The sequence below is a fragment of the Myxine glutinosa genome, chromosome 4 (assembly GCF_964187855.1).
Source record: "Myxine glutinosa chromosome 4, kmMyxGlut1.1, whole genome shotgun sequence".
NCBI lineage: Eukaryota > Metazoa > Chordata > Myxini > Myxiniformes > Myxinidae > Myxine > Myxine glutinosa.
This window is the reverse complement of record NC_136264.1, coordinates 101,672,886-101,695,917: the sequence shown is the minus strand read 5'-3', so window position 1 is coordinate 101,695,917 and position 23,032 is coordinate 101,672,886. Positions and strand designations below refer to the sequence as shown.

The 23,032-nt window shown below is 42.6% G+C and overlaps 1 protein-coding gene across 16 annotated transcripts in view; it reads right to left on the bottom strand.

Moving 5' to 3' along the window:
• Positions 1–1,014: 1,014 nt before the first annotated feature.
• LOC137425051 (uncharacterized) overlaps positions 1,015–23,032 on the bottom strand; it is a 100,755-nt gene continuing 78,737 nt past the window's right edge. For 9 of the 16 annotated variants that reach the window (XM_078776226.1, XM_078776234.1, XM_078776230.1 and 6 more), the window contains 7 exons: positions 14,127–14,598; positions 13,474–14,036; positions 13,194–13,359; positions 12,811–12,980; positions 12,074–12,252; positions 5,875–5,995; positions 1,015–3,883 (listed from right to left, as the gene is read on the bottom strand). In XM_078776226.1, the coding sequence (XP_078632352.1) occupies positions 3,752–3,883; positions 5,875–5,995; positions 12,074–12,252; positions 12,811–12,980; positions 13,194–13,359; positions 13,474–14,036; positions 14,127–14,598 (1,803 nt within the window). In that variant the 3' untranslated portion in view covers positions 1,015–3,751. Of the gene's footprint in view, positions 3,884–5,874; positions 5,996–12,069; positions 12,253–12,810; positions 12,981–13,193; positions 13,360–13,473; positions 14,037–14,126; positions 14,599–23,032 lie in introns of all 16 variants that reach the window. The other 7 variants (XM_068113049.2, XM_068113048.2, XM_068113053.2 and 4 more) reach the window with 1 other exon arrangement.

Genomic DNA, 23,032 nt, shown 5'->3' with positions numbered 1-23,032 from the left:
TGTAAAAAGTTTTTAAACATTTTAAAAACAATTATTTTTTATAATTTAAATGTATTTATTTATTTTTCAAAACTGAATGTGTTCTTTTTATTTACACAGTAAATGTGTAAAAAATTTTTTTTTTGCATTTTTAAACAATTATTCTTTTTATATAATCTTAATTTTTTTCATTTATATATTTATTTTACAAAAATGAATGTGTTTAATGTGTAAATAGTTTTTTTTTAAATTATTTTTATTTTGTTTTACAAAACTGAATTTGTGTTTTTATTTACACAGTAAATGTGCAAAAAATTTTTTTATTATTACAAAACTTAATTTACTACAAAATACAAGTAGACAATATATAGAATTAGGGTCTTTCCCCCCACCCACCCTGACCTCAGTATTTTTTTTTTAAGCCTTTGAAGCACATGTGTATATGTGTTTATGTTTACATGTATGCCTTGCATCTTGAAAAAAACGAAAAACTTTGCAACTCTATCTCCGAAACCATTCCTTGGAAAAAAAATAGAAAGGTGGTTCATTGTAAAGTACTCCCCATGGGGGAAAAAAACGATATGTTAATGATGTCATCGGTGCCTTCATTATGACGTCATAAATCGACAAGTAGAACGCTTGATCTGGTCAGTCTGAAATTTTTCCGGCTACGTCGTTGTTGGACCATCGGTCTTGTTGAAATATCGTGCTATAGATCGTTTTTAGCCCCATCACTCAATGGTGAAGTTACTTTAAAAAACAATCTGATCCGGATCCGGATTCGAATATTCACCAAAATTGAATCAATTCGTCCTTGTCAGACACCCAACCTGTCCACCAAGTTTCGTCCGAATCCGTCCACAACGTTGTGATATTCCGTTCACAAACAAACAGACAGAGGTGAAAACACAACATCCATCCACCTTCGGTGGCGGAGGTAATTACAAAAATATATTTAAATATTTATTTAACATAGAAAAATATATATATATATATTGAGCGTTTTTGCACAGAAAGCACAAATATCTTGTGATGGATGTTTTAAAATCTTTATTAGAAACAGCTGTTTAAATATACATAAGCTACTTTACCATTAAAATGGAAAGTTTTTATTTTTGGTGAAACTTTACTCATGGCCATTGGTGACAAACAGCTCCAATTGGCTAATCATTCATGTGCCAAAAGAAAGTGGAGTAGTGAAACCAAATAAAATGCGGTTTACTCTTACCTAACTCAGTATACCTCCAAAAATGCAGGAAGAATGAAATAAGTTCCACATTCCAAGAACAGCTCTCTAGACTGATATGAATCATCCGAGGAACCCCATACCCCCCCCCCCCCCCACACCCCAGAACACATTAAGCAGGTAAGGTGAAAATAAATGAAATGCCAAAAATGAACCCAGACCAAAGTTATTTCAGATTACACATTTACAAAGCACCAGGTTTGCTTGTGGTAGTTAGAAAAATAAAATAAAAATTAGTGTCGCAAATGTGCAGTTATAAAGTATCAATTACTTGCTGGTTATACAAAAATGTTTAACAGATGGATGTGTGATGATTCATAAAATAAAGAAATATGATGTCATCCAGACAGGACGCTACTTGTACATACTACTGGAGTCATCCAGACAGGACGCTACTTGTACATACCACTGGAGTCATCCAGACAGCAACGCGTGTACTTCAAATAAGGCACGAGACGTTTTTTTGCACTTTTTTGAAAAAATAGTTAAGACAAAAGAAAAGCCATTTTTGCAACAATTGCCTCAAGAAACAATATTTGTGAAAATGAAGGCAAAATATGTGCAGTTCAAAAAATATGCTAATTTTACTCACCCCATCCCCTCCCCCTTCCCACCCTTCTCCCCCATTGCAAAATAAAGAGAAATGAAATAATAACAGAAAATAAACTAGAAAATCCTAAAGCTACCATTTGCCATATGGGATGAATATTTTTTGCAAGTAACTCACCATTCTTAGGATTACTGGAATAAATGGATTGAAAACTCAAATAGAAGTTTTCAGCTAAGGAGCTCGTCAATGTTATTGTATAGGGTGGGGTGAACAAGGAGATAGGTGTTTTACAAAACTATCCATCTTGTTTTGCGAGTCAAGTTGTGAAGGCCCACAGCAGGACTTGGGAGGCAGGAACAACTCCAGCCTACGATGTCACAAAACAAATCATGACGTCATCTTCTGTGGACGAAGACCGACAGCATTGGACACGCCATTACTCATATCGTAATCCAGACTTGAACATGGAGATGGAAACAGAGAACAAAAGCTTCACACTAGCAGAAGGGTGGAGAGTTGTTTCTCCGTCGCCGCACTTGCAGTACAGATTTTTTTTCTTCGTATACAAGATCGAGGCTCGTGTAAGAGCGAACATTAATGACAAAAAAAACAAAAACGGACACATAAGGCGAAATAAAGGGAGTGGGAGACAAGATGGGGAGAGAGGGTCAAGCACACAAGCACAACATTTGAGAGCAGGGACATCGGGAGATCTGTGCGAGGGAGAGGGCTTGGGGGAGGAGGCATGGGAAGGGGGGTAGGGGGAGAGGTAGAAAACACATGGACACTGCTAGGACTTCCAGGAAAGAAGTCGGTATTTTAGAAAAGTGGATCTGGGGTGAATTAACAAGGGTAGAAAAGATCAAGGTTTTGGATGGGGGAAGATAAGAGATGGTGGTGAACAGCTGTTTTAAAGACCTGGAGGGAGGAGTGGGATTGAAGGGAGTGGGGGAGTTTGTTCCAGAGGCGGGAAAAAAGAGGAATGCTACTTTCGTCAATCATACATATGAATGACGAACATGATTTCAATGGTCAGCACACTAATGCAGCCTGGTGGATATTTATGTTAAAGGTAAAGCACACCTCAATTCCTCAAATGATCAGAAAAAGGCAGAAAGGAGGTCAAACGGCAATGCAATGAATAAACGGAATGTCTACACAAATAACATGCGTAGCCTACAAACAGCAGTTATATAGTCTGATACCGTGTACTAACCTAATCTGGATGTGCAGAAATAAATTCTGTACACAAACAGCACATGTGATGCATATAACAAAAAAAAAAAAAAAAAAAATTTAGCTTGAAGGTCTTCACAAGCTTTAAACAAGGACCAGCAATTTGAGGAAGGAACGCACCGAGACAACGTCCTGTCTCAATGCCCAAGTAAATAAACATTCGCCATCACAATTGCTAAAAACAAATGAAACTGCACCATTCCGCTGTCATTTCATCTCGTGTACCTTCTCTGTTTATGTTCATAATTTGCAAAATGGATAAAAAAAAAATCAACACCACAAGTCTTAATCAAATGTTTTGGGTTTAGCAGAAGGCACAAAATATGTCGAACGCCGCATGGCTCAATGTGTTGAAATCACCGTGCTCACCTCCCAAAAAGTCCCATTTCCAATCCCTTTTTACATCAGTCACGCTTTCTATACATTAGTGAAGTAGCGCTTCGCAACCACAATTGGAAGCCCGAAATGCATTTTAACATATCAATCGGTTTTGTTCACACTCACAGTTTGGCAAAACCCAATTTATTGCTCAGATGGATTGCAATCACATTTTAGGGAAGGAAAATGCGAAAAGAAAATTGATGGAATAGAGTGAAAAAGCTACAGGTTAAATCTACAAGTAGCAGGAAGCAGCAAAGTCAAATTACAATGTGAATATTACAACAGATATTTCAGGTATAAAGATATCAAAAGGATGTGATAATTTTGAAGGCCAAAGATTCATCGTTTGAAGTCGACGATTAAAGGTCAGTGGTGATGTTGGCCGAGAGTGCCTGGATGCGGCGAGCATTGCAGTTGCGACACAAGATGTGAGAGTCAAGTGGGTAACATCCCTGCCCTTCATTCTCGGATGACAGGAGGAGGCCGCAGTCCTATGGATAAGGGTGAATACAAGGATCGAGCACAATATCAACACAAAAGATGAGGGACAAAAAAAGAGAAATGTGAAGCAGATGTAGACAATCTACGACATAATCATCTACATCATCATCCTCATCTACATCATCATCCACATCTACTACTTCTTCTACATCTTCTTCTACATCTACTTCTACATCGACTTCTACATCTACATCTACACCTACACCTACTTCTACATCTACTTCTACATCGACTTCTACATCGACTTCTACATCTACTTCTACAGCTACTTCTACATCTACTTCTACATCTACATCTACAACTACTTCTCCATATATTGCTACACCTACTACTACATCTACTTCTACTTCTACATCTACTTCTACATCTCGTTCTACATCTCGTTCTACATCTACTTCCACATTTACTTCTACATTTACTTCTACATTTACTTCGACATTTACTTCTACATTTACTTCTACTTCTACATCTACTTCTACATCTACATCTACATTTACTTCTACATTTACTTCTTCTACTTCTACTTCTACACCTACTTCTACATCTACTTCTACATCTACTTCTACATCTACTACTACATCTACTTCTACATCTACATCTACATTTACTTCTACATTTACTTCTTCTACTTCTACTTCTACATCTACTTCTACATCTACTACTACATCTACTTCTACACCTACTTCTACATCTACTTCTACATCTACTTCTACATCTACTTCTATATCTACTTCTATATCTACTTCTATATCTACTTCTATATCTACTTCTATATCTACTTCTACATCTACTTCTACATCTACTTCTACATCTACATCTACACCTACTTCTATATCTACTTCTATATCTACTTCTACATCTACTTCTACATCTACTTCTACATTTACTTCTACATCTACTTCTACATCTACTTCTACATCTATTGCTACATCTACTACTACATCCACTTCTACATCCACTTCTACATCTACTTCTACATATACTTCTACATATACTACTACCACCACCCCAATTATTATACCCAGTCTGTGGAGTCGGCTGAGAAAATTTTTGGAACGAATCTTTAATGAACCGCCTGGTGAGCCTGATGTTAGACAGAACGTCGCAGCAATTTGTTCATGGCGCAGCCAACAACTCGCATACTCTTTACAAAACACACAATGGGGTCTTCAACTTCAACAAACGACCAGTGCTGGCCGATGGATCGCCCAGCTCGATGTCCCTCCAGTGGACAACACACATCGATGCATCGCCCAGCATGCGAGGTGCGTGGGCATACTTCTAAGCAATGTTGCCAGCCCCCCCAAAAAGTCACGAAATTGCTTAAATCTAAAACCAATTATTATGGTTTTGCCATTTTACAAATTATGACATTTCAAAAATCAAACAAAAACAATCAAGTGCTCAAACAATTCCAAAAAGTATGCTTCATGCTATAAATGGTCATAGGTCATCAGTGTATTTCAGCATAAAAACTTGCGAGATTATCCAAATATGTTAACACATGCAAACCACCATTTATAGTCAGAGCGTAATGTTTGCCTCCATTTGTGGTTTCGACCACAGATGACAATGACATCACCCACAATGTTTAGACATTCATTTTTCAAACAAGCATATTTATATTGGATAAATATAGAACTTTACAATGCATCGTCAAGAGTTTTCCCTCCAACCACGAAAGGAAAATGTCAACATGGCATGATTACCAACCCTGAAGCCTTTAGGAGAAAGTTACCTTTTGGCTCCAAAGCCTTTGGACTCCTTCACATCGTTGATAAAAAAGCATGTCAAGCAACAAAAAAAGTCAGTTGCCCTTAAAACAACAACAATGCCACCAACCAATGCCATTGACACTGCTTTGTCTGCCCGTTTCCCCCCCAACCCTCTACAAATGACCTCTTCCATGGACTATTAAAAATCTTACAATATAACTTATCAGTGGGACACCTTGGGCATACCTGACTGTCACTGTACCCACCTCACACTTGTAGCAGTGCACGTGAAAGCTGCGATCCAGCGCCACAATCCGCACAGTCTCCTCCTGCCCCGGTTCAGGCATAATGGCTTCGTGGCAAACAGAGCACCGCGGTGCAAACTTTCTGCAAATATCAATGTCATACGAACAAATGCTGAAACTTTAAAATGCCAAGAAGTCTATAAAAGACCTTTTAAAGGATCCTGGGTAAGCAAAACAAGCATCGTTGCTGCCTCCAGAAACCGAGGATAATCTGCAAATGAAGGATTTTGTTTTTCGGTTCAAGATGTGTGGAAGCATCGATCTCATGAAAGCAGATGAGGAAATTAGCTCCATGCACATCGTGCCACAGACACCACATTAATTATCCAGTTGTTGCACATAATGGCCTCACTGTAGTGAGGGACAACATGGCGCATTCCCCTGCCTCTTAAAATTGGTGCCACAAAATCTTAACACCCTGGGATATCTGGTTGGGCTTCGTTATGCCCTTTGTCAAAACCCAAGTTCGCCATATTCATTGTGCCAAGCTGTGTTGAAGCAGGAAGTGCTTTGTGTTTTGTTCAATTGCCTCCTTCTTTGACAACCATCGCCCTCCTCCTCCACATCCACATTTTACCCAAAGACCCATCTTATGACAGATCTCTTATATTTCAACTGGATTGGTCATTTTCACAAGACCGTGAACATCATTGTTTGTTTTTTCTTGCAAGGCAGGATCATGCTTCCTCGATTACCAATGTTATTAGCCCCAAACTGGCACCGGCCCCACAAGGGGGTTGGATTTTGGGTCCTGTCCTTCTCAGCCTCTACTCAAAAATGACTGGATGCATTCTATAGTATAATATCTGTGCATGAGGCACAACTAATGACTCTAGGATAGGAGGCACTATGTAAACTACAACAGCACTCGGTAGAGAGCATACCTCCACCAGCGTAAACAGTTTCTGCTTTGTGGCCCACTGATAGGCTGGATCTGCATCCGGACGTAATCCAAAATCTAATCGGCTTGTTCTTGTCACCTACCCAAATAATCCACCAAGTTTTGCATTCATCCGTCCAAAACTTTTTGAAATAGCATGCTATATATAGTTTTGGCCCAATCTCTCAATGGTGAAGAATCACTCAAATAAAAAATAAGAAAATTCTCGGATCCGGATCTTCACCAAATCCGTCTCACACAATGAACCTGTCCACAAACCTACATCCAAATGTGTCCATAACTTAAGATGTCCTGCTCACATACAGACAGGACACTATGGGCTGAAAAGATAACCTCCGTCCACTTTTGGTGGTGGATATAATAAAATAAAAATTTCCAAATCTTTCTCTTGTGCAATGGGGATATCACTTCGCAAAAAATGTTGTGGTTTTTAACTGAAAGGTTTTAGATTTTCATCCAACTGAAAGATGCTCTATCTCTTTGCTGATGACTCCACCCTTTGCCGCAACATCGTCTATCCTTCAGATGAACAGGCAGCCGCCTCTTTCCTTTCTGCAGACCTTCATAGAACCACGAGCTGGTCAAACACTTGGAATATGTCTTTCAATCCTGATAAATACATTTACTGTCTCTCTCTGAAAGGACCATCTGGCAAACCCTCCCATTCCCTTCCTTAAAATTCCTCTTGAAGAAGTTCAGTCACTCAAACTTTTGGGCCTCACTATATCAGCCATTATTTCTCACTATATCAGCCATTATTTTTCTCACTATATCATCCATTATTTTTCTCACTATATCATCCATTATTTTTATCACTATATCAGCCATTATTTTTCTCACTATATCAGCCATTATTTTTATCACTATATCAGCCATTATTTTTCTCACTATATCAGCCATTATTTTTCTTGGTTGAACCACATCCCTAAATTGGTCTCTAAAGTCAGTCACCGACTGAGCTTCTTTTGCTGTGCAAAGTCTTTCCTGGGCACATGTGAACTCTTATCGACCTACAATATTGGCCTTCATCCGCAGCTTGATGAAGTACTGCTCATCTGGTCTCCCCTTTCACTTGGTGCCCCTGTCACCTAAAGAAACCAATGCTTTGAAGATCATTGGAATCTCTCATGATGAAGCCGAGTCTTATTAGTCAGGCAGATAGGTGTAACAATTGTGGGTTTAGACGTACAAGCATGAAATTTGGCACAGTCATAGATAATAGTCTAATGAATAATTCCAGATATGGACCCACCGCGAAAACGTCCTATGGTAGCCGTGGCGGCCATTTTACAAAATGGCCGCTTTTAGTCTAGTGGCTAGATAGGGGTCTCGTGCACCCCCCCCCGAAATATACTTCTCATTGGTGTCTATAGATAGGAAAATAGCAGAGGTCAGAGGTGATGCTCCAAAACCAGATACTGACGTCACTATCCTTGACGGGGCAGTGTTGGTGAACGTTCTGAAACCAGTTGCTGCCAAAACCTTTGATGATTATGTGCTGAAAGTATTCTTGCCACACATACAAGGTCACTTGCAAAGAGCCTGTCGTGTGGATATAGTCTGGGACCTGTACCGTGACAACAGCCTGAAATCTCAAGCCAGGGACAAACGTGGGAAAGGCATTCGAAGGAGAGTTGACGGATCCACTTTTCTTCCAGGAAATTGGCAGCAGTTCCTGAGAATTGATGCAAACAAAACAGAACTGTTTGCCTTCTTGACAAAACACATCACACATCTTGTATCAGATAAGCAGATAGTCACCACGGATGGTTCAGATGTGACGTGCATTCCCGCACGCGACACCAGTCATCTTGCCCCCATGTGACCATGAGGAGGCTGATACACGAATGATGATACATCTCGCGGATGCAGTCCGTGATGGATTTCAGAAAATTCTTCTGCGTACGGTGGATACAGATATAGTGGTATTGGCTGTGGCAGCAACAACCAAACTCAAAATCCAGGAGCTTTGGGTGGCCTTTGGGACAGGTCAGCACTTCAGGTATATTCCAGCACATGAAATTGCAGCATTCCTCGGACCAGATAAGTCACAGGCCCTCCCGATGTTCCATGCATACACAGGGTGTGACACAGTCTCGTCATTTAATACACGGGGCAAGAATACAGCCTGGGATACCTGGAAAGTATTTGACGAATTGACGCCAGCGTTTGTTCATCTCTCCACGGGGACAGCAGACATCTCTGATGACGTTGTGGCAGTGCTCGAGCGGTTCACCATTCTTCTCTACGATCGCACCAGCAATCTCGTCAACATAGACGAAGCTCGACAGGCACTCTTCACGAAGAAAGGACGAGCCATGCAAGCTATTCCCCCTACCAGAGGAGCCCTGGTACAACAAATCAAGAGGGCTGTGTACACGGGTGGCCACTGCTGGGGAAACATGCTCAAGGTTGTTATGGATCTGCCCTCACCTGGGGATTGGGGATGGATCGATCGCCACAACTGGAAACCCCTGTGGTCCATGCTTCCTGAAGCCAGCATTTCATCAAGGGAGCTGATTTGTTGTAAATGCAAAAAGAGTTGCAAGGGACGATGCAAGTGCAAACAAGCTAGTTTGAAATGTACCGCTTTGTGCCAGTGTGGTGGAGAAAATTGTGACGTATAAACAAGATCAAACTGGAACTATCTAGTAATATAAGTTACCGTTACAGTGCTTGGTGGGTTAATTGACATTGCTGGCAACACAAATGCAAATTGTGGTCATTTGGAGAATACAATTATGGCATATATGTGTATCTAGAGTCATTTCATTAGAACATAAAGAAGCATTTGTGTCGTCCGGTAAAAAATAATCGCGGTCAAAACGGCCATTTTGTAAAATGGCCGCCATGGCTACCATAGGACGTTTTCGCGGTGGGTCCATATCTGGAATTATTCATTAGATTATTATCTATGACTGTGCCAAATTTCATGCTTGTACGTCTAAACCCACAATTCTTATGATGGATACACCTATCTGCCTGACTATATGGGCTTATCATTATCACATCACAGACAGGTCGGTGGTTTCTGTCTTCTATCTCCTCCTTTCTGGTCTTGTACCCCTTGCTCTTCACTTGCTCTTGCCTCTTCCCCCCTCCACCCCCCCCCAAGTGCTCTTGATTCCCACTCCCCCTACCCAATTCACCATCCTAGATCACACCCCATCCAAAATAATGATATTTCTATCCCCGTTCACTCTCCACAAGCTCACCTCTTACCAACTTTTCTGTTTTCCTTCTGCATCCATATTGTCCACCCCTAGTCCTCACATCCTCCCCCCCCACCCCCAATACCTTACCTTGGAAGACTCTCTCTATATTGTCCCTCAACCCCACTGTTATATGTTTCCTCCTCTCCTGTTGTGCATTTTGTTCTGTTGCGTCCTGATCCATTCTATGGATTGTTTCCACATGCGAAATTTGCATTTACGTTTATTTAAATTATACAATGGACTACAAAATGTAAATGTTTCATGATATTTGTTATATTATATCACCTTTATCTATCAATATTGTTGAAATGAAGATCAAATAGCTGTATGTTGAAATATGTTGAAAAAGTCAAAACTTTACATGGGGTGTACTTACTTTTTCACGTGACTGTATCTGTACCAAGTTTGAATTAGATCCCTTTAGTCGTTTTCAAGTTATAGACACATTACAGACTTTGACCTTTGACCTCTTGATCCCAAAATCCAATCTGTTGATCTTTACATCATTCTACATAAGTGTACCAAATTTGGTCAGAATCCCATCACTGGTTCACAAGTTATTGCGGTAACAGGATTTTTACCTAACATGACCTCTGACCTTTGCCCTTTGACCTCCTGACACCAAAATCGAATCAGTTCATCTTTACATCATTATACATACCTGCACCAAGTTTGACTAAGATCCCTTCAGCCGTTCTCAAGTTATCGGGGTAACGAAAAGCTATCACGGACGGATGGACGGACAGACAACCTGAAAACATAATGCATCCGGCGACTTCATCAACGGAGGCATAAAAAACTAGAAAAATTGGGTGTTTGTTCATTGTAACACCCAAAGCAATAACATTAACCCACGATTTATCAGTTGCATTGCAAAAATAAAAATAAAAAAAATAAACAAAATCTCTGGTCATCCCCAATTTTGACCCATGATCTTTATTACCCCAATCAACTTTTGCTAACCCAACCATTTTACTTGCTAGTTCCAGCATTTCCTCCCCTCCCTCTTATTTTCCTGGTTGTTGTCCCTCTGTCCATTGTACCTTGCTCTTCCATGAGCCTGATAAAAAAAATAAAAAAAGAATGATCGTTTTAAGGCCATTTTCCCCGCTAGAGCGGGGGTTAGCCTTGCGGGCCCCATGACAATCATGGTTCCCTGTTTGAGGCAATATTTTTTATGGCCGGATGCCCTTCCTGACGCCAACCCTTGGTCACGTTCTTCGATGCGCAGGGATACGGTGTGCCTATTCTAAATCGGGGTACACACCGTGATCATTCATCCCAGCAAGCTGGTACTCAATTTGCCGACCTCGGAAGGATGACAGGCTGAGTCAACCCCCCTGGTGTTAATTCAGCGATCGACCAGGATTCGAACCCAGGATCCTATGATCCCAAGCCGGCACCCTAACCGCTAAGCCAACACCATGAGCCTGATTCTTGTAATGATATAAATAAAGCTTACCAGGAAACCAACATGGCAGACGTATGATTATTTTCCGGACAATTATTGTGGGTGGAGTCAGGCCAGCTCTCCAGCCAATGGGGTTGAAGGCTTCATACGCATGCAACTTCATTCCATTTTTAATAAACAAGATAAATAAATAAAATTTAAAGGGGGTTTTTGTAAAAAGTTTACATTCAAGGTGGGGTAGTATTGTTCATGCTACTCGGATGGACTTATAATGGTTGATGATCACGAACTATGAGAAGATGGAGTTGGTATCATTTTGATTACATGCAGTTTTAAAACTTCAATGCCCTTTTTGGACTTGGAGAATTCGATTTTGGATGGGGGAAGGGGCGGATGATAATGTGGGGAGTGGGAGGGGTGGGGGGGACGATCATCAGCTTTGTTTCCAGTTTCTTCCAACCAAGTTTTGAGATCTCTGTACAACATAAGATTATTTTTTTTACCTCACCCCTTCCCCAGTCCAATCCTACATTCTCTCCTGGAATCCCGCCCCCACCCCCCTCACTATTGTGCTGTAGAGAATCCCTATCGTGCATACAAGTACATGACAGATGTAGCAAAGAGAAGACTTGCTTGTGGAAGTCATCAATGCAGTGGATCTGATTGGTGGCGTCAACCGTAAAGGGAACACCATCAAGGCTTTTGTGACAGACAACGCAGGTGAAGCACTGTGGATGATAAGCTTTCCCAGTAGCTCTCAGGATACGGTCCATAATGGGCTGAGAGCAGACCGAACACCTCTCCAGAATGTCCTGTGATGGAAAGAAAGTTAAAAGAGGGGGATGGGTTAGGCACAAGACCGAAGAGCATCAATATTGATACATCTATGCATACATACAATATACAGTAAATATTATACATGAAGAGCGTATTTTTATTATAATATAAAGAAAAACTGGATTGATGGTACAATACTGGAGAAGTAAAAAATTTACATCCTCTTATTGAACAATTCTCCACACATTAAATATCTGCAAATATGCCCAATGCAAATCCACAATAAATAAGATCCAAAGAAAGTCAACGAACTGGAAAAGAAGAAGAAATATTCTTAAGATCAAAATCTGATCATTTTTTTTAATAAATAAAAAAGGAAGGGCATGTTTAGCAAACATGGATGCAACATCTCGGACATGGGTAGAAATGGATTTTAAGATGCTTGAAAAAGGAGCAGATGTGACGTCAAAAGTTGAGTCAAGTTGTACATTTAAATTCAGGTCCAAATGCCACCCACTGGAAATAAATAATTGTGAACTCATTGGAAAGAATCAGGAAAACTACGTTAAGACAATGTAGACCCAGTTGCTCACGATGTAGCATGCTTCGCAGAAGGCCTTTTCATCCACGCTGTAGAATGGCTGCCCTCGGAGACGTTCATGGCAGTTTAAGCACGTGAAGCAATCGACATGGAACACCTGGTCCATAGCAGTGCAGCCACTACCCTCACCGACTACGTCCTCCCCACATCGCGAACACTTCCCTGCAATATAATAGCATGTTGGCTCACGGTAGAATTCACAAGGTCTTATCAAATTATACGATCAAATATCAGACAATATAGGCATGGAAATCGTTAGGAACTGCAAAGTTATTGTAATGTATGAATAATTATAATAAATCCAAAACAATTACACAATGTCATTATAATTACAAACAATGCATCAATCACACTCCTTCCTGCCCGTGGTCATACCAAAATAATCATCAGGTGGAGGGTGGTTCATGTCTTGAAGCATCTTCTTTGTTAGACGATCCACTTCATCTTCCAGATACCCTGTTGGTTGGATGGCATGCTGTGCATAATCCCCACCAGGGACCATGCCCCCAATTGGCTGTACTTCACCCTGTCTAAATCCAGGCTTTAAAACACAAACACACAAACACACATTTTGTTTCAAACGAGAATACACCGAGTGTTATGAGAAACCATCATTTTGTGAAAGCAAAGAATAAAAGTCCACATAAATTATTACCTGTGGTCTCATTGCAAGCCCTGTAGCCAAAGGAATGTCATCTGTAACAGGCATCTTCCTGGGTTGGACCTGCGAATAGGTCGAAGCCAAAGGTTGGCCAGGGATGTGACCCATTACTGGGGTAGTGCTTTGGTTTGACTGGCATGGAGGTCCTTTGTTCTGAGTATACAGCAAGGTCTGGCCATGGGCTGATGCTTGAGGATGGCCCGAATAGTAGTTTGAAACAGGGACCTGAGAAGGTTGGTAACGAGGACTCTGAGCTTGCTGGGGATAGTTTAGGAGCTGATGCTGTCCGGAGGCATATCCCGTTACTGGGGCTTGTGTATGGGTCGGCTGATAGCTTGGACCTTGATGAATTGGGGTATATATTGAGGCCTGCTGCTGCCCAATGGAATAACCAGCACCTTGTGTCTGTGGCTGTGAAGAATGATAGCTGGGAACATGACCTTGGCGTGGAGGTGGAGGTCCGGAGTACTCAAACTCTGGCTTGCGTGCAAATGCCTGCTCGCTAGGCCTCGCCATCACTCCTGGAGAATGACCTGCCTCGGTGTAACGAGCACAGCCTGGAAGAATACAAACAGAATTAGACAAATCTCATCGGAAGTTGACACAAGATGACAATTTTATCACAATAAACAAAAACAAAATACAACCTGCTGGGTGAGGTGGCTCTGGACTCCACTGTGCAAATGCAGGATCGACATATCTTCCCACTGGACCTGCCTCGACCACCTTCCCAGCTTGTCCTTGATTCTGTGGTGGTCCAACTGGCCTGCTATAAACACCCGATTCCACTCCTGATCGCCCCTGGGGAGTCCCATCACTAGGCCGCTGTCCCACTCCTTGGCCAGCAGGATGGCTGTATATTTGTTCAGCCTGTCTGGGAGATGTGCCTCCATAAACCGGCCCTGGCTGGGCTGTTCTAACTTGCACATTGGGTGGGGGGCGGGCAAGGGCTGTCGAGTAAGAGGCAGGAACAGGTTGCAGACGAGCCTTCCCATTAGAGTAGGAAGCTGGAGCCGGTGGAACCTTGGGTGTTGCAAAAAGAGCAGCAGTAGCCGAACGTGGACCCGATGGCTGACTTCGCTGTGGTGAGGTGATTGTGGGTTGAGTGTTGGAGTAGCTCTGTAGAGAAATGGGGACCCTTTTTATTAAAATAAACATCTTAGATACTTTTAAACAAAGACCCACACCCCCAATAAAGTGCTACATACCAGAAACCTGTCCTTTTTCTGCAAGTGTGGAGCAGAGGTGGAGAACCTTTTAGTCCGAGGGCCATAATAGCTATTGTTATACTTGGTGTTGGCCGGATGTATGCTTCGTGATTTGTTAGTAATTTAAACAGCACGCATGCAGATAAATGTAGCATGTGGGACCAATCATTAGTCCCTATCAGAGATAATTACATTGGTTCCGCCCCTTTATATTTATATACGTTACCTGTGCAGGCATAGCGTTGGACGACTATTGCACGGGTGCTCTGTGATGGTACTTCCTGGTTGTGCCAGCTAAGGTGGTATGCTTGGTTGCGTCTGCTCAAGAAGCGTATTTCCGAGTTTTTGTACTCTCCGGTGAATTCCTGGCTGTCCAGTGGGTGTGCGCATGTAACCGGCAAATGAAGGTAGGCTTATATTGAGTATGCGACACCACTTTGCTAGTTTCACGTATAAATTGGGTGTGGGTTCCTCTCTCACCAGTCATGGCACCTCAGCAAAGGACTTCTGTGACTCACTGGGATTGACACAATCTGTCAATTTCCCGACCCGGATCTCAGCCAATGGAGTATCTTCTCTTCTAGACTTGGTTATGACAAACTTCCCTGCTAATGTCTGCTGCTCTTCTTCTGCTCCAATCGGTTCTTCTGATCATGTGCTTGTCAAAGTGGACATCTCTCTCTGGCCATTCTCAGAGAGCCTCCTCAGCGTCGACGAGTCTGGCATTTCACTCAGGCCGACTGGGACGGTCTTCAAGCAGCCATCAATCGTCTGGATTGGTCTCCCATCTCCACTGCCTCTGACATCAATTCTTCCTGGGAATTCTTCCAAAGCAAACTGATCTCTCTCATGCACAGATTTATCCCATCTCGCCTTCAGTTGTCTTACCCTTCCTCCCGTCCATGGTACACTGAATCTTGTGGTGAGGCAGTTGCCCTGAAACAACTTGCCTTTGCCTCTTGGAAGGCTAATCCAACTGAAGGCAATCTCAGTTCCTTCCACCAAGCTCGGAACAAGTGTGTGTCTACCCTCAGGAGTGCCAGGAAGCACTATCTCTCCTCACTCAAGAATGAACTCTCAAACCTGTCTCCTTCCTCCAAATCCTGGTGGCGTCTGGTCAAATCCGTTTCTGGTGTTTGTTCCCCCTCCATCCCCTCCCTTACCTCAAATGGCCACACAGTTGACATCACACGTGACAAAGCCGAATGCCTCAACTCTGTGTTTGCCTCAAAATCCTTAGTCCCAAACCCATCTCTCTCTGTTCCCACCTTTCCCAGTCGAACCCAACTGCTCCTGGACTCTGTGTCCTTCTCTCCTGACAAGGTGGAGGAGTTTTTGTCAAACCTCGACTCTGATTCTGCAACTGGACCAGACGGCATCAGCCCACGGGTCCTAAAATCCTGCTCTGCCGCTCTATCTCACCCTCTCTCTGTTCTTTTCACCCTATCTTTTGCTCAAGGTCATCTGCCAGCATCCTGGAAATCAGCAAACATTACCGCTTTACACAAAAAAGTGCAAAAACAGATCCTTGCAACTACAGACCAATCAGCCTGCTCCCAATTATCAGCAAAGTCATGGAATCCATCATTGCTTCGGATATGAAATCTTTCCTCTTCTCCAATGGCTTGATCTCTGATCATCAATTTGGTTTCAGACCAGGTCACTCTACTCTGGACATGCTGCTTCTGCTGTCTCAACAATGGATGGAGGTCCTCAATGCCAAACAGGAAATCAGAGCTGTGTCCCTTGACATATCACGTGCCTTCGATACGGTCTAGCACCCAGCTCTGCTCACCAAACTCTCCTCCTATGGTATCCATGGAAATCTCCATGCATGGCTTGCGGGCTTCCACTCTGGTCGTAGTCAACGTGTGGCCCTGAATGGATTTCTCTCATCTCCCCTTCCTGTTCAGGCTGGAGTTCCCCAAGGCAGTGTGCTGGGCCCTGTGCTTTTTCTGGTCTTTATCAATGATCTCTCCGACTCTCTGGAAAATCCTCTCTATCTCTTTGCTGATGACTCGACTCTCTGCCGCTCCATCCCTCTTCCCTCAGATCGGCAGTCTGCAGCCTCCTCACTCTCTGAAGACCTGGATAAAATCACAGACTGGTCAAACAAGTGGAACATGTCTTTCAATCCTGACAAATCTCACACTCTTACTATGTCTCTCCGAAAAGATCGACTGGACAACCCTCCCATCTACTTTCTCAACAATCCTCTCCAAGAAGTTCTGTCGCTCAAGCTTTTGGGTCTCACTATCTGCCATGATCTTTCTTGGGAAAACCACATTTCCAAGCTGGCCTCCAAAGCCAGTCGCTGACTGGGCATCCTCCGTCGTGCGAAGTCCTTCCTAGGCACACCTGAGCTCCTCACCACATACAAGGCTTTCATCCGCAGCTCAATGGAATACTGTTCTCCCCTATGGGCTGGTGCTCCTGCCTCACACCTGGCTCGGCTTCACGCTGTTGAATCCATAGCTTTCAGAATCATTGGAATCTCCCGCGATGAAGCTATCTCTGAGGGCCTTTCACTCACTCACCGCAGGCAGGTAGGTGGTCTTTCTGTCTTCTACCGACTCCTCTCCGGCCTTGCTCCCCCAGCTCTCTCTGTGCTCTGTCCCCCAAATATTCCTACAGGTCGCACAAGATCTGCCAGCCACCCTCTGATGGTTAAACTGCCGAAATCTCGGCTCTCTGCTCACCTTCAGTCTTTCATTCCTCTTTTCTCCCGCCTCTGGAACAAACTCCCACACTCACTTCAATCGCACTCCTCCCTCCAGGTCTTTAAAACAGCTGTTCACCACCATCTCTTATCTTCCCCCATCCAAAACCTTGATCTTTTCTACCCCCAATAATGCACCCCAGATCCACCTTGTTTGAAATTCCAACTTCTTTCCTGGAAGTCCTGGCAGTGTCCATATGTTTTATACCTCTCCCACCGCCCCCTTCCCATGCCTCCCCCCCCCAAAGCCCTCTCCCTCCCACAGTTCTCTCGATTTCTCCATGTCTCTTGGTCCCTGCTCTCAAATGTTGTGTTTGTGTCCTTCCCCCTCTCTCCCCATCTTGTCTACCGCTCCCGATGTTATTTGTTTTATGTGTCTGTTTGTCTTTCTGTGTGATTAATGTTCGCTCTTTCACGAGCCTCGATCTTGTATACAAAAAACAAAAACAAAAAAAACAAAACAAAATGAAATGCGGACGCTGTTATTGTATGTTTGTTTGTTAAATGGTGACTGCATTATATGTTTACTGTTTAGGTAGAGGTACAGTGGAGTGTTTCCACCGTGATCTGGGTAACCCCTGATCTCCTGTGAAAAGGGTATGTGATTTTGTTTTATGTCGAGTGCAAACAATTAGCGCCTTGTATATAGGTTTGTACATTTATAGTGGTGGGTAGTAGGGCTAAGTTAAACCTTTTCAGGGATGCTTTTAATTAAGAGAAAGCTAATTTTATGGGTTATTTTTTTTTTTTTTTACATTTGTTTCGTGCTGTTAGCTGCTGTTCTTTGATAGTCTTTATTACTTGGCTGCTATTCGCCTTTTGGGATACTGATACTGTTTAACCTAACCAACCATTGGATGCTAATTAAATTTTCTCCTAGTATCTATGAAGGTTCTTGTGAAGCTGGTTAGCCGATTTGTGTTTTTTTCGTTTTGTTTTATGTTTACTTTTTCTTTTGTTAATTTTATATTTGTTATTTTCCAAGACCATCCACTGCTGAACCTATCCTAAGCTTGTTTTTCAAGACTAGTATGGTCGTGTACTGGGGCTAAATAATTTTTACTCGATACCTATTGGCTGTGCTTTCACATCCTGTGTGTATCTGGCTTATAGCCCTTGAATTCACTTGTTTGCAGTGATCTTTAATGCCTTGTGTGTAAGGCCTACAGCCCTTGAATGTGTATATTTGCAGTGATTGTATTCCTTTTGCGTTAGCTCCAAGTGTACCTCCCTCAAGTGGTCATTTTTTTTTAAGGATATGCCTGCAGGATCGGATGGTTTTTAGAGTTTTTATTTTCAAATGTTAATAAAGCATTGTATTGTGCTCTCCAACCAAACCTTGTAATAAATTCCATTTGTTTGAAATCTCTGTTTGTTCAGTTAACTGAACACTTACCTTTGGGGAATTGCCTTAAAATTACTTATCTAGGGTCTCCTACCCCATATTTGGGAGTGGTGTAGTCTGTAAACAAACTAGGTGGAGCACTAGCGCACTCTGGGTGCCACATAAATAATGCAACAAATCATTCTAACATGTTACTGAACATACAAAAATTATTATAATGCAATTAAACATCCTGATTCTTGATACAAACGCAACAAAAGTAACAAAGGAAATCAAATATACATCTTACTATAATTCACCAAATGCCTGTCCGTCTGTTTCCAGGTACTGCAAAAACGGCGGCATCAAAAGGCATCAAAATCAGCATCCAAAATCGGCATCGGCATCCTAGGCATCAAAAACGACCGCAACGAAATTTTGGGTGGGTAATCCTGGGAGCCCCTGGAGTAAAATAGGCTATATTGTTTTCCCAATTTCCAATTTTCCAGTTTTTCCAAACACTTTGGAATAATATTTACCAATATTAACAGTGATGTGGCTTTTATTGAAATTCTACAAATACTGTTGCGATTTTGATGATTTGCGTGTGATATGATTTAACAGATGTTTATATAAATCTTACTATAATTCACCAAATGCCTGTCTGTCTGTTCCCAGGTACCGCAAAAACGGCTGAACCGATCGCAACGAAATTTTGGGTGGGTAATCCTGGGACCCCCTAGAGTAAAATAGGCTATATTGTTTGACCAATTTTTCCAATTTCCAATTTTCCCAAACACGATGGAATAATATTTACCGATATGAACAGTGATGTGGCTTTTATTGAAATTCTACAAATACTGTTTAGATTTTGATGATTTGTGTGTGATATGATTTAATGGATGTTTATATAAATCGTATAAAATAAAAAAGCCTTCAATTTCTGATATTTTGCTTTTTCATTTGGGCCTCCCAATTGAAGCCCTGCCCGTAGGGCGGGTACCGTTGCTCGTTTTAATAATACACTCATACGAATAGAAATTTTAAAGTATCATACCTAATGTAACTTCTGATATTGCTTCCTTTTGATGAAAGTCTCCATGTTATGCAGAATACTATTTGTTGGTGCTATTCTTAAGTTGCTTTCAAGGTATTTGTCTGTTAACCTTGATCGCACTTCCAACTTCATGAACTTCAATTGCGAGAAAAACTGTTCACCGAGATAAGTGCTCCCTTAAAATGAAGCAACTTTCTTCCCTTAGGCGGACAGTTAGGTGAAGTCTTCTTTGAGCAGGAGTGCCTTGTTAAAATCAACTGTGTTCATGTTGCTAAACCTAAGATCAAGTTCATCATTTTCTTGAAGGTCAATAATCTCCATTTGCAAGTGTTCTGGACCAGATTTGACAACAGTAGAGAATGAAGCAAAACATCTGCATACTTGAATCCTGAACACCAACGTCAGCAGATCTCTTCGAAAAAGCGATGCTCAATGATGACAATTCTTCTGCGCAAGACACCTTGTCAATCCTCTCATAATGGTTGGTCAGAATGAGGAATTGACAGCTGTTGCCTTTTCTTTACTGACTTTCCCACGAACAAAGTTTAGCGTGAAAAGACTTTACAATTGGTTTACCAATTGACCTTGAACATTTGCGTTGCAGTGTCCATGCAAGATCGTAAAGCCACCGATCATTTTTAAATTCTGCGACCGATTTCCCCTTCAATTCTTTCCCCTTCAAGATTTTCTTTCCTGGGAAAACCACATTTCAAATCTGGCCTCCAAAGCCAGTCCTCACCTCACCACATACATACATAAGATGGCAGAGACATACATACATAAGATGTCAACATAAGAGCTCCTCACCACATACAAGGCTTTCATCCGCAACTCAATGGAATACTGCTCACCCCTCTGGGCTGGTACTCCTGCCTCACACCTAGCTCGTCTTCACGCTGTTGAAACCAAAGCGTTCAGAATCATTGGAATCTCCCGCGATGAAGCTAACTCCAAGGGCCTTTCACTCACTCACCGCAGGCAGGTTGGTGGTCTTTCTGTCTTCTACCGACTCCTCTCTGGCCTTGCCACCCCCCCCCCCCCCAGCTCTCTCTCTGGGCTCTGTCCCCCAAATATTCCTACAGGTCGCACAAGATCTGCCTGCAACACTCTTATGGTTAAACTGCCAAAATCAAGACTCTCTGCTCACCTTCACTCCTTCATTCCTCTTTTCTCCCACCTCTGGAACAAACTCCCTCACTCTCTTCAATCCCACTCCACCCTCCAGGTCTTTAAAACAGCTGTTCACCACCATCTCTTATCTTCCCCCACCCTAATTTCACCCCAAATCCACTTTTTTGAAATACCAACTTCTGTCCTGGAAGTCCTTGGTGTCCTTGTGTTTTATACTTCTCCCACCACCCCACCCCCCTTCCCACGCCTCCTCCCCCCAAGCCCTCTCCCTCCCACACATCTCCCTGCTCTCAAATGTTGTGTTTATGTGCTTCCCCTTCTCTCCCCATCTTGTCTTCTGCTCCCTCTTTTTATATATTTTGTTTGTCTGTTTGATTTGTTTGTGAAATAAATGTTAGCTCTTTCACGAGCCTCGATTCTGTATACAAAAAAAAACAACAACAAAAAAAAATTCCAGCACATGTGCGCTTCATCTTTCAAATCAACAACAAGAAACAACATGCATTTTAAGGCCATTTTCCCTGCTAGAGCGGGGGTTATCCTTGCGGGCCCTATGACAATCTTCTCCATTTTGCCCTATTTTCTGCATCTCTCCTTGTTAACCCCCTTGCCCGCATTTCTTCTTCCACCATCTTTAGCCAAGTCTTTCTCGGTTTTCCCCGTCCTCTACTTCCTTCTACATTCATTTCCATCACTCTTCTCAACCAGTCACTTTCATCCTTCCTCAACACATGACCAAACCATCTCAACCTGTTCCTCTTTACAGCATCAATCACAGGTTCTATTCCCATCATCTTTCACAATTCATCATTTGTCTTCCTCTCTCTCAACGACATTCCGCACATCCGTCGAACCATTCGCATTTCCACCCTTTAAAGCCTTCATTGCTGCTCTACATTCATGACCCATGTCTCGCTCCCATAAATCATAACACTTCTCACACATGCAGCATACACCTTTCCCTTCAGCTTCAACGACACTCCCCTCCTCATCAGCACGCCACTCAGTTCCCGAAACTTCTTCCATGCACATCTCACTCTAGCAACCGTTGCCGAGTCTGATCCATCTTCTCCATTCAGCATGTCTCCGAGGTAGCAAAATGTTTTCACACCTTCCCGCTTCACGCCGTCTCCAAGATCCAACTCAACATTTCCTCCATCTGCATCTCCCTCTGTGCACACCTTACATTTGAATGTAGCTGCCACACTGGTTAATGACCCTCTCAGACCACTACATTTTTGATGAACCCACTCAGCGCACATTGTACATTGAATTGAGTTCACTCCGACACCCTTCCTGCACACAGCACATGGCCACTTCCAAGTTCTTTCCACCTCACCACATGCTTTACCACTTGCCATCACCTTCGTCTTTCCTATATTCACCTTGAGACCTTTTGTCTCCATACATTTCTTCCACTTGTTCATCTTTTCCTTCAGTCCATCCATACTTTCCGCAATCAACACCAGATCATCTGCATACAACAACTCCCATGGTAAACCCTCCTTTACGGTCTGAGCCAGCACCTCCATCACAGCTACAAATAGTAGTGGACTTAGTACCAACCTCTGATGCACTCCCACCTTCACCTCAAACTCACCACTGTTCCCGTCCTTCGTCCTTACAGTTGTGCGCGCTCTTTTGTACATTGCCATCACAACTCTGATCAACCATTCCTCCACGTCTAACTTCCTCAATGCCCATATCAATACTTCGCGTGGAACCCTATCGGATGCTTTCTCCAGATCAACAAACCCAAGAACAACTTCTTCCTCTTCTCCATGTACTTCTCCTGCAACTGCCTCACAATAAAGAGTACGTCTGTCGTTCCTCTTCCTGGCATAAATCCAAACTGCATTTCGTCGATCTTCACTTTCTTCCTTATCCTCCTCTCCAACACCCTTTCCAATACCTTCATTCCATGCTCCAATAACTTTATCGCTCGGTACGAGCCACACTCCAGAGGGTCACCTTTCCCCTTGTATAGAGGGCCGAGGGTACTCAGTTCCCAATCCACTGGAATGCGGCCTTCTTTCACCACGAGATTACAGATCCCTGCCATTCTCTTCACACCCCAACTTCCTGCTGCCTTCAACATATCTCCCACAACTCCC